Raw genomic sequence first — 12,584 nt, forward strand, 5'->3', positions numbered from 1 at the left:
TCTTGTCCACACCTATTTATTGGTCCCATAATAGCCATCTTCGCATACAATTTGTAACCGGCGCGCTTTGTATGCTACTTTTGACCAGCGAGGAAGGCAGCTTTAGATGACATGTGTAAGACTTGATCGACAAGTTTTGAATATTCAAATATTTGGTCAAGTGCAGTTTTGAATAATCAAATACTAAATATTTCGAAAACGGAGAGGTCATCATGAAAATCATGTTCCTGCTAGTCTCTGCTCTTATTCAGGTACCCCTGTACTCCTGAGTGGGTACAAGCAGCTTTCTTCAGAGTAAAGTGTCCTGCCAGAGGACACATACACCTCAACCCCACAGGCTGGACGCGAACCCTTAATCCCTAGAAATACTGTTAAACGATTTTGAGTTCAATTCTGCAGACCACGCCACGCCACCGCACTTATTGCAAATAGTCCTAATGTACTTGTCATTTTTTTCTTTACCAGAACCCAATGATCTTAGATTCCAACGCTGAGCAACCCAAGGTCATGGCTCTACTCAACAAGCTAGGAGGCAGACTCGAAATGCTCCAGAAGACTGCGTTCTTGTACAAGTCCTACCAGAAGAACTTTAAGGTAGAGTCCTTTTCTATTTTAAAAGATTTGTAAAGGGGAAAGAGCCCATTCAAGTAATTTACTCATCAATTTAATTCAATTCAAGGATTTTATTGTCTATTCATCACAGCCCAAGGGCTGAATTGTGAACGATTTACAATACAGTACAAATATAACAAAACATTTGAATTACTTCATGCAATAATGATTCATCATGAATTAATAGCTACCAAATAAGAACAAATGAATATCAAATGTCAAATAAAATAGCAATGTAAAAACACACATAAAGAATACATATTTTTTCTTTTAAGTAAACAATAAAGCAACATTAAAATTTGTTTAAAAATTTGCTTCAGAATTTTTAAATGTTTTAGTTGCAAATGAAATTTTTAAAAGGCTCCAAGTTTTACCACAGATAATCTTCACTTTCAACTTTTCAATAATTTGTCATTGGGGGCTTAACTGTTTTGGGTTTTTATTTTGAGAAGCGTTTGTTGCCATTAATTTGCACTGATTAGGCCAACAAAAAAAATAAGTCGGTCTCTGGTCAGCGCGCGCGTCGATTTTAATCATGCGCGTCGATCTTTTTTTTTTCAAAAATGTTCTGCGGTAGCTCCAACAGCGCCCTCTATTTCCGCACCTTCTCAATTTTTTTTACCAAAGAGCACCAAGGAATGGGAAATTGCACCAAGGCAAATGATTGAAAGCACCAAGGCAAATTATGGAGGACACCAATGTACATGAGGACACCAAAAAAGCAAAATAGTACCCCACCTTGTCTGTACAATCCAAGCTTGAAGAAAAAAAAAAAAAGCAAAAAAAAAAAAAAACAGCCGCGTGGCCGCGTCAATTCCGGAACTTTGGTCTGACCAGAGACCGAATATTTTTTTTTTTTGGCCTTACAGAGACCAGTACATATTTAACATGTGGGGTTTTTTTTACACTTTTTTTGCAATTTAAACTTTAGGTGGAAGTGTTCAAGTATGAAGAGTTGGAGGAAACCCACGCTGAGTTGAAACTGAAACAGCTACTGTGGGAGTCACTGGAGGAATGGGACAAAATTGCTGTACAGTGGACAGAGGTTTGTACCAAAAATGCTTAGGAAATAAAAGCAATAATAAATTTTCATTCAAACAGATTTGAACAATCGTCACTTGCATTTCATGATTTTGAGAAATATCAAGTGTGGTGCTGAACATGCACCTGTACTCTGAAGCTTTGTTGACAAAAAACGCTAAACTAAAACCGTCTATTTGGTCAAACGATGTCTGGTGCAAAAAGAAATTAATACATACTAGTATTAACTAGTTTGTATCACTGAGATTTTGAAACAATGTTATGGTTATCATCTTGTGAAAGACAGAAAGTTACAGTTGTTTGAGTGTTTCTGATGGAGCCGTTTTGTTTTTGGTTTAATACTCACAGTGTGAATTTGACAATCTGGATCCTGAGGAGTTGTCGGGTACTGTGGCACGCTACGCCAAGTCCGTGCATCAGCTGGAGAAGGGACTACCGCCCAATCACGTGGTTCCTAAACTGAAGGAGAGAGTAGAAGGAATGAGAGAGAAGGTAAGACTGTGTCCCAATATGTGGCAACGGCTAACAATTACACATGTGCCTATGGGAGTGGCTGAACCCACTTCCCATAGACATGTGTGTAATTGCTAACCATAGCCAAATATTTCAGATGTGGCCTAAGATATTATTGCTTACCAAATTTATCTGCTTAGCCAAAATCAGCAGGGAACCAGTCACAGGGTATATATGTTGCATGCCTTTTAGGCTGGTAACCCATTTTTGCTAAGCAAATCATTTCCGTGCTTAGCAAACTTTCTTTGCTGAGCAGCTCCAACAAATATGGCCCTGAGTTTACTACAAGGCAAGTTATGGATTCGTAAATAATTGATCTCTTCTTAGATTCATAATGGACTGAAACTGAAAAATGGCTTGTCCTTTCCAGACATAATTGACCTATCGTGGTAGAATCGCGTCAACGTAGGTTGTGAAATATTGTCCAATTTACATGATATACAAATGGACGGGGAACGCGCAACATCTGAGACAAACAAAACTTGGTGTACAAAAATTCCAAAGGGTTGTCTAAGGGGCGTGGCTAACTCACAAATGGCGATAGGTCAATAGTACTAAGCACTGTATACGTACTCTAGCCTTTCGTAAAAGCTTGTGAGAAGAAACTTCACAAGCTAACTCAAATAAGACATGAACCCACAACCTCCTGCTTATCTCTGCGAAAGGACGAAAGTCCTCATATCTCTGACACAAAACTGCATCCAAGCAACTTGCTTAGTAGTTCAAGGGGGTCATGTTGGCGCAGGAATATTTTTCTCACCTTCCACCTCTGTGACCTGGGTTCGAATCCCATCCAGAATCTAGATTGGGTTTTCAGTCCCTACCTGTTCTATTTGGTTTCCCTGACATTTCTCCTCCCTCTAAGTTTCTTCAGGCTTCCAAGCTACAGTGCCTGTATATTTTGAAGAAGTTGGGTTTAATTACCAACGGAACCAATATTTCAACAGTTGTTGCCTTTTTGTTCTTACAGTTGCCAGTGATCACCAACCTGCGCAACCCCTCCCTGAAGCAGCGTCACTGGGAAGCCATCGAGAACATCTTAGACTTCAATCTCCTCAAGTCGGAGGAACCCATCTCCCTGGGTCTCCTGACCAACTTGGATGCCTTCAGCCATACTGAAGAGATTGAGGAGGTATCGGGCCAAGCGTCTAGCGAGGCTGCACTGGAAACCCTCCTCAAAAAGGTACATCACTGTAAAAGAAAATTTAACTGAACCTTAACTATTCCAATATGGATATCCGTGAATAACCATAACAGCCCCTTAATGATGACCTTCAAGGTTTTTTTCCTTGGATGGGTTGCATTCAACATCCTGAAGAAACAATGTTGAAAGAAAAAAAATGTTCAACTTCTTGTTTTGCCAAAGATTTCTTAACTATTGAAAAATGTGAAATGTTCTGTCGAAATCAAACTCTTCTGTGCAGCTTTTGAACAAGTGTTAAAAACAGTTTTTTTCCGTATTAAGATTATGCTCATTTGAAGTTCTTGTTGTCACAAAAGAAAACGGAGAAGTGACCTGCAAACTTTTTTGAGTTGTGCATTTCCTGAACTGACACGCCTCTTTAGATAATCAAAAAGTTCCTTCAGAGGAACAATTATGCTCTTCAACTTTTCCAGTATACTACAGACACATGTAGGATTACAAAGTGGCAAAAACAAGAAAATTGTCGAAAGAATAGCTTCACATCACAGCAACTCTGTGGACATATCCCTATTTCAAGCTGTGCCCGAATGCATCTGGTTTTGACAGAACATGTAACATATTTAGTTTCAGATTCTAAAGTCAGATTTGATAATCTCAAAATTTGTTTGAGGGATCTTGCCCTAAATCGTTTACCTTGCCGGGGATATGAAATATTTGCTTAAATGTCATGTACCTCTGGACCCAATTTGTGCAGGTTGAAGATGCCTGGAAGACCACAGAGTTTGTGGTCTTAGCCCACCGTGACTCCAAGGACGTCTTCATCCTGGGCGGCACCGACGAGATCCAGGTCCTCCTGGATGACAGCCAGGTCAACATCTCCACCATCGCAAGCTCCCGCCACGTGGGGCCCATCAAGCCCAGGGTGGAGGAGTGGGTGCGCAACCTGAACCTCTTCAGCGAGACGCTGGAGGAGTGGCTGACCTGCCAACGCAACTGGCTGTACCTGGAGAGCATCTTCAGTGCTCCGGATATCCAGCGTCAGCTGCCGGCCGAAGCCAAGATGTTCATGCAGGTATGGGGCTTTTGAGCTCTGGTTGGATGTGGGAGTGGTTAGTGTGGGTGGGGGATGGTAGACTCTTGGACCAATTTGTCAAGAGAGAAAACCTCTATGATGTGGATTAAAGTGGGAAGGGGGAAGGTGACTAGCTTGAGAATAGGTTCTAATTTTGTTGATTTGGGGGGAATTTCTACGTTTTTTTATTTTTCTGTGCTTACAGTACTAAATATGCAAGCACAAAATCCTCATGTGTGGACAAGCCTTTTTTTTTTACTAACATGTGATTTGTGCTAACCATTACCACAAAATCACAAGATGGCAAGAATTTTCCAACTTTTGGTAAGTAGACCCATGAAATTTGACCAATGCTCAATATAGTTTGTTTAATCTCCTTACAGGTGCTTGATGATGATCAGAGGATAATCAGTTGGTGTTTGTAAGCAATTCCAATCCTTGCGATCGTTTGCTTACGTCCAATTCTATTCCCGCTGTAGGTTGACAAGTCTTGGAAGGAGATCATGCGTAAGGCCAACCGCCTCCCACTAGCCATGCGGGCTGCCACTCAGCCTGGCCTCCTGGAGACCTTCAAGAATAACAACGCCCTGTTGGACCAGATCCAGAAATGTCTGGAGGCTTACCTGGAGTCTAAGAGATGCATCTTCCCCAGGTGAGTTTGCAACTGTGGTCCATGAAATTTTTTGTGTACCCTGGAGTACCATGTGCAACCTGATGGTGTCAATAACTCATGGACCATATGGGCTCCGTGGGCCAACGAAAGAGGGCGCCCTTTTACTTAGCAACGATGTCCCATGGGCGGGACATGTAGCTGGTTGACGCTCACCGTTTTTCGCGTTCCTTGTGCATGATGCACATACACCAGGGGATTTGTACTATGTACAAGCAGTGGTACGGCCGCACGTCACGGCAAAATTGCAGTCAGGCAAGATGGTGTCGGTCGGTCACCCCCAACTGTACTTTCTTTGCTGGTGAGGGGGTACTTGTAAACGGACCAGATTACAGCAAAAAAAAAAAGAACATTTTTCTTATACTGTCGAATGGTTACACGTGAATTCTGAAATATTTCACGTAAGCAATTCTCATCCATAAGAATTCCAACTTCTTTTCCATTTTTTTTTCTAATCGCTTCTATTGTTAAGTTTCTTGTAGTCAAAATAGAACTTAAACCCAACACATGGATTTCTCTTCAGATGTTTTACTTTCCAATTTGTCATAAAAACTACGTCACCTTAAAGGGAAGATACAACATTTGTAAACATCACGAAACGAAATTATCAAATTATCACGAAATACCTTACTTGATTGTTAGAGAATGACAGTCTAAAGCATCCTGTAATATCGTGGCTTCTGGTGTGCTGACATTTTCAAGAAAACTGGCTATTTTTAACAAACTGCTCTGACTTTTCATAATTAGTTATTCTGCATTTTCTTTGCAATTGATTACACACATGTGAAGGGGTACAAGCCTGCTAGACTGATTCTCTGACCTTACAATTTCCCAAAGTCTATAAATTGCTCTGTTTCATCGTGAGTGGGTCAGGGAACCAGACTGCAAGAACGTGATTGGTTTTCTTGGTTTTTCCAGCAGCTACCAGCCCAAAATGTGAAAAAAAAAGTCATTTTAACAATATTTGCTATAACATGCTAATCCTCCAAATCCATTTATTTCTGAAAATTGCAGCAAAAGCAAATGTTGTACATTCCCTTTAAAAAAAAAATTAACGCCCCCCTCCCCAAATAAAGAAATTAATGGTCTTAACCAGGAATGCCAGTGGAAAAAATCAGAATGCCTGTTACCGAGTGTGTGGACTGTCTTAACAGTAACGATTTTTCTCTCCATGGGCAGGTTTTACTTCTTGTCTAATGATGAGTTGCTGGAGATCTTGTCACAGACGCGCAATCCTCACGCCGTCCAGCCTCATCTCAGGAAGTGCTTTGACGCCATCGCAAAACTGGAGTTTGGAACGGTGGGCGCTACCGACGGAAAAACATCACCCTCAGGAGACAAGGGTAAGGGTTGGCTTGCTTTTTAGCATCTTAGGCCAAAAAAAAAAGTCTCTGGTTTCTGGTATGCGCGCGCGTCGCCGTAGCCATGTGCGTCGGCAAAATGAAAAAGTTTTTTTTTCAATAAAAGATGATGTCTCAAAACCGCCAAACTCACTGGTTTGACTGGAATCCTGCTGCTGCACAGTTTTAACGTGTTTTTAGATGGGGTTATGATCGAGAATAAGCTTTGTGTGGCCTCTCTGGACTCCCATATATTTGCACTAAGTTTAGTCGAGCACCATTTACAGTCATCAGCCGACATTTGAAGCAAAAAAAAAACAGGTAAAAAAAAAAAAAAGCCGCGTTGCCGCACCACTTTTTGGGCAAGCTCCATACCAGAAACCGGAGACTTTTTTTTGGGCCTTATAGACACTGGTGCTGATATTTACTTTAATAAGTTTGACATACCTCTTAAACATTCACATACATTCACATTAACCTGAAAACAATTTCCACATAAATCATTGTGAAATTTGCGCCACACCTCTTTCTATGGATTGTGGTATCTGTTGATTTGTCAACTAATATTCCTTTAGTAGTTATATTCAAGAATGCTTAACCCTAAAGGGGCCGGGTTATTTTGACCATCTCTCAGCCGGGGGGGGGCGGATTCCGCCCCCCCCTAAGATCTCGGCCATCGAGCGACGAAAAATTTTGAAACTCAGCACATGCATAGAGCAACTCTTCCTAAACATGCCCAAGAAATTTCATGACTATAGGTCAAAGGGTTTTGGAGTTATGGCTAATTAATTATTCATATGTATGAATGGCAATTCTGCTCGGTGTACACGACATATATGCGAAAATTCAGTTTTTACGGCGCGTAGCGCCGGAAAATTTTTCGCTACAGGCTAACCCGTGGTCCGATTTTTATGTTTTTGGTATCAAAAGATGCGCAAAGCTCGAGGCTAAAAAGTCATAACAGCTCGGGTCGCGAAAAAAATTTTTTTAGAAGCTATCGCGGAAAATGTTGAGGGGGGGGGCGGATTCCGCCCCCCCCCCGGCCCTTTTAGGGTTAAGCATGAATGTAGAAGTATTTCATTTCTGTCATTCTTCTTAAAGCTCCAGTCATTTTTTTTTGGACTTTGGGTCAACATTGGTTCATTGGGTGGAGAAAATCCTGTATCATTATAAACTTGAAGAAGACAAAACTGACTTGTTGAAGAAGTTGTAGAAAATGTAGTTTTTAGAAGAATCCGAGGTGTTAACCTGAAGTTTCCATTATTATTATCTTACAAACATCAGATGCCTAAAGTCTAATGAGGGGAGTCTTAAATAGATAAAAGATGGATCAATAGATTTCTACACACTGAATATTCATGAATAGTTTTGCATATATTTGCATAATGCAGAAGCCGAGGCCGTGAAGACGTCCACCAACGACATCATCGCGATGATCTCCCCCGAAGACGAGAAGGTCATCCTGGGCAAGGGCCTGAAGGCCCGAGGCAACGTGGAAGACTGGCTGGGCAAGGTGGAGGAAGCCATGGTCAGCTCACTGCGCCGGCTGACCAAAGCGGCGTTGTCCGACTTTGAACAGCGCCCCCTGGAGGAGTGGGTGACCCAGCACGCCTCCCAGGTGGTGCTGACGGTGGCCCAGACCATGTGGTGTCGGGACGTGATTGAGATTCTGGACGGGGACTGCGACCGGATCGAGACCATGAAGGAGTTTGAAGTCAAGAACTTTGAGGTGTGTTAACAGGAACAGAACTTCTTGTCTGTCAATCAAGCAGTGGCATTAACCAATTAGGTCACGGTCTTTTGGTCAGCTGACCATGGTAGCTCAGTCAAACACAGAAATGTACACAGGTGGGAGGGGCTTATGACCAATTCCTGATCAGTCCATTGCTTCTAAGAGGAATTGCAGTTTTGCCTTTTCCCTTATCAGTGTAAAGTAAAACATAAGCTTCTGAACAATGTGGCTAGGAATCCTTTAAACTTTGGGGAACAGTGTCAGGTTTTTTTCACTGGAAGGAAAAGCTCAGAGAATAAACCCGGAGAAACCATTTGTTTCTGTTAACAATAACGCATACTGTTAAGTTAATATTGAATATGTACAAAAATGCAAAGAATCAAATTACTTTAAAAAATATGAGTTTATCTTATTTTTAAAGAAGTCATTTCATAGCTTGCCCAGTAATTGGGCACTTGGTCACTTTAGGTGGAATAAAGGCCTCTTTTTGTTCTTCGTCTAACAAGTCCGGAATTAAGACCCCCCCCCCCCCAAATCAAATTTTAAAGTTTGCGTATACGTGCTTTTTGGGTGTGGCACCCTGAAAAATAGTTTTTTAAATTGAATTGATAATTTTCTAGTATTACATTAGTAATGAGCTTTCCAATGAGACATGGCACGAAAAAATCAGCCCGCAACAAGTAATCAATTAATTAATTTCAACTTTTGAATTGAGAGCTCCTAATTCGTTCTAAATAGTGTGCGCAATTTCTGAACTGGAGTGCGCCATTTAAAACCAGTTTTTAAAGCTGTATAAAGGCCTGCAAAAATAAAAAAGCAAACTCATTTGTTGCAGGACGTTATAATCCTTTAAATTTTGTTTGGAAAAGAAAATTGAAATTTTGAAAAAGCACGTATATACCAACTTTAAGAGTCCTGTCACACAGACATCCGCACAAGAAACAAATACACATCCCTCCGTTACATAATCAAACTTCACCCTTTTATGATTTCATTCCCCCAGAGCCTGAACCGACTCGCAGCCATGGTGCGTGGCAACCTGACCAAACTGGTCCGCAACATCCTGTGCGCTCTGATCACCGTCAGCGTCCACGCCCGTGACATCATCACCAGCATGGTCAAGAATGGCGTAGACACCTCCAACAGCTTCGAGTGGGTGAAACAGATGCGTTACTACTGGGACTTGGAGCTGGATAACTGCGTGGTGCGCATGTCCACGTCGCAGTACGTGTACGGCTATGAGTACCTGGGAGCGTCAGCACGTCTGGTCATCACGCCACTGACAGTAAGTCGAGGAGAGAGCCTTCACTCTTTGGATAAGACCTCAGAAATGACTTTCACTGAAACTATACCGAGGATCTAACGCAAATAATTTTCCTGAAGATGGTCAGAGCATGCTGACCGGAACGTGGAGTTTACACTTCTGGTTTTTTTTCAGAACCATTCTCTTAGTTGAGAAATTATTCACACATGGTGTTTCATGCAAAGCCTCAAATCTTACTTATAAATAATTTTGAAAAGTTGAACAAGATTGCCGTTCCGGTGCTCTACCAACTGAGCTATCCAGCCCTGTGTTGGCAGCTCCCCAATTCTTTGTTCAATATCTTTGTTTAATAAAAAGCCGTTTCCTCTCTGACTAGCGCCCCTTGAACAAAGATATTGACAAATATATTCTTGATACCTCCCACGATTTGTCATGTTATGTCCTGAAGTCAATCCTTAACCTTTATTCCAGGATCGTTGTTACCTATGCCTGATGGGAGCCCTCCAGCTCGACCTAGGCGGGGCACCGGCCGGCCCGGCGGGTACCGGCAAGACCGAGACCACTAAGGATCTGGCCAAGGGTCTGGCCAAGCAGTGCGTGGTCTTCAACTGCTCCGACGGCCTGGACTACAAGATGATGGGACGGTTCTTCTCTGGTCTGGCGCAATCCGGCGCCTGGTGTTGCTTTGATGAGTTCAATCGTATCGATATTGAGGTGTTGTCTGTCATCGCGCAGCAGCTGATTACAATCAGAAACGCAAAGGCTGCGAAGGTAATTACTGTAGTCTATCACTATTTTTAAAACTATTTCTGCTAACACAAGATTCATTTTATTAAACTTTTTTTCTTCAAATGTGTATAGGCTTGTTTTACCACCAATTAAATCTTTTCATTCTGTAAATTTGTAATAGTGAAATGAAAAGAATGAATGACTTCTCATTTTACTATTATAATTCTTATATTCTTTTCATTTTACTATTGGAAATTTGCACAATGGAAAGATTTTGTTCCCTTTTTTTGTAAACTTGAATGCTGATCCTGTGGTGTGTTGAGGGCAAGTCCAAGAATTTGCGCACGCTATGAAGAATGTTTATATCATTTATAGTCTTTGCGATGATTATGTAATTAAAGAAAACATGGCGTTACGTTTGGGACAAAAAGGGGACCGTTTCTTGGACTTGCCCTTTACCAGACATTGTTTTGTGTCTTTCTCTAAGGGTCTTAAAGCACTAGACCAACCAATTCCACACAAAATCAAAGTAATTACATGTAAGTGTTTATGAAAATATACACCGTGCCCTCTGGAGACGTGCACACAATAGGGAACAAAAGATTGTATACGTCTTCACAGGGCAATTTCTATAGATGAATACGTCTCCACAAGATTTTCACGAAATAGATATATGGATTTTACTCAAAAACTAGGAATTTCCAAGGTGGGTTAATCCGTCGCAAATGGAAGAGTTTTAGAAAAGGGATATTAAGTCCGAATTTCAGCCAAGGAAATTAATTCTGGTTAAAATAAGAGCATTTTCAAACTTCTCTTTCAAACTCGAAAACTTTACTACACGAGAACAAAGAAATGTCTCCACAAGAATACAAATTTCAGTATGCATGTACTCCAGTGTGTCTACAACCAAACTGCTGTACTTGAGCTTAGAAACAAAGGTCTTGAGTTCCAGTATGATTACTACATTGCTGGGAGTAATATTAAAAAAGTCAGATAGTTGTGTCAGTATAATTTTCATCTTGTTGACGATTTAGTTAAAAACATTTAACACTGTCACTTTTTATATGTGATGTCCAATGACAAAACCAGGCTGCTCTCGGAATCACTGACATGGCTCTCAACTTATTTAAAACAAAAAACTAACTAGTATTCCGAAACCTATTCTTCTCTTTCAGCTGTCCCGGTTCATGTTTGAGGGGCGCGAGATCAAGCTAGTGTCATCCTGTGCAGCCTTCATCACCATGAATCCTGGCTACGCCGGCCGTACCGAACTCCCCGATAACCTGAAAGCTCTGTTTAGACCCATTGCCATGATGGTGCCTGATTACGGTGAGTTCTTATCAATCGGGAGAGTGTTCATTGGACCTGTGCACAACCGCTAGAGGGCGCCATCATATAAGCAATTAGAGAGGATGAACAGAAATGAAATACTTTTTTGTGCAGGCCATTAAAATATTGTTTTCAAATGAGTAAAACTGCTTGTTGTCTATGTTGCTGAAAAATAATATTGTGTCCCCAATCTTCAAAAATAATTGTGGGAAAAGTAACAGGACGTGCAGTTGAAATGTTAGAATAACAGCAAATTATGACTGAGTTTTTAAGGGTCAGTTTGTAACTAGAAGCAAATCTTAGCAATTTTTAAGATGTCAATAACTTTTAGGACATTGCTGGGTTCCTTTTTTTCTCGAATGAATTCACTTTGCACTTAAATATACATGCAGTATAAACGGGACCTTAGCTTCAGTGATCTGTACTTATAAATGATAGAAACAAACTCAAACTTAATTTTTCACAATGAACATTACATTATAATGTTTACGAAACATGAGTAGAATTAGCCCGTTTTTTTTAACAAGGCAAAAACATTGTTACTTTCTTATGATTCTTTCAAAGCGTGAAAAAAATAAAATGACTGTTTGTGAGGTCACAATTGAAAGAGAAACCAAGTAAAATTCAAAAATTCTTCCTGCAGCCTTGATCGCCGAGGTCATCCTGTACTCGGAGGGTTTCGAGTCCTCCAAGAACCTAGCCCGCAAGATGACCCAGATGTACAAGCTGTGCAGCGAGCAGCTGTCCCAGCAGGATCACTACGACTTTGGCATGCGTGCCGTCAAGTCTGTCCTGGTGATGGCCGGGGCCTTGAAACGAGGCAACCCGGATCTAGGGGAAGACATTGTGCTGATCAGGGCTCTTCGGGACAGCAACCTGCCCAAGTTTCTGGCTGATGATGCTGTTCTGTTTGGGGTAAGCTTCTGAGGGATATGATCCAGGGTTGGATTGAATCTTTTCTGGGGAGAGGAAATAACATGTTTAGTTTAAAGTCTGGTAATTCTGTGGTAAATTTAATGCTGGATTAAAGCTTGAAAGAGAAGATTAGAAACTTACAAAATGGAGACAGTGCTTGAATATTGGAAACCATTCTGAAGTAACTCAAATAGATTTAAAATTAATTTTTTTGAACTATCCC

The 12,584-nt window shown here is 41.1% G+C and overlaps 1 protein-coding gene across 3 annotated transcripts in view; it reads left to right on the plus strand.

The window, feature by feature from the left end:
• Nucleotides 1-12,584, plus strand: part of LOC119729603 (dynein heavy chain 6, axonemal-like) — a 75,355-nt gene that overhangs the window by 16,358 nt on the left and 46,413 nt on the right. For all 3 annotated transcript variants that reach the window (XM_038202232.1, XM_038202233.1, XM_038202235.1), the window contains exons 16-27: nt 466-594; nt 1,544-1,657; nt 2,002-2,145; nt 3,137-3,349; nt 4,065-4,382; nt 4,862-5,034; nt 6,232-6,395; nt 7,784-8,121; nt 9,128-9,409; nt 9,860-10,159; nt 11,293-11,446; nt 12,090-12,361. In XM_038202232.1, the coding sequence (XP_038058160.1) occupies nt 466-594; nt 1,544-1,657; nt 2,002-2,145; nt 3,137-3,349; nt 4,065-4,382; nt 4,862-5,034; nt 6,232-6,395; nt 7,784-8,121; nt 9,128-9,409; nt 9,860-10,159; nt 11,293-11,446; nt 12,090-12,361 (2,601 nt within the window). The remainder of the gene's footprint in view (nt 1-465; nt 595-1,543; nt 1,658-2,001; nt 2,146-3,136; nt 3,350-4,064; nt 4,383-4,861; nt 5,035-6,231; nt 6,396-7,783; nt 8,122-9,127; nt 9,410-9,859; nt 10,160-11,292; nt 11,447-12,089; nt 12,362-12,584) is intronic.

This window comes from Patiria miniata, unplaced genomic scaffold (genome assembly GCF_015706575.1).
Source record: "Patiria miniata isolate m_02_andy unplaced genomic scaffold, ASM1570657v1 HiC_scaffold_21, whole genome shotgun sequence".
Taxonomy (NCBI): domain Eukaryota; kingdom Metazoa; phylum Echinodermata; class Asteroidea; order Valvatida; family Asterinidae; genus Patiria; species Patiria miniata.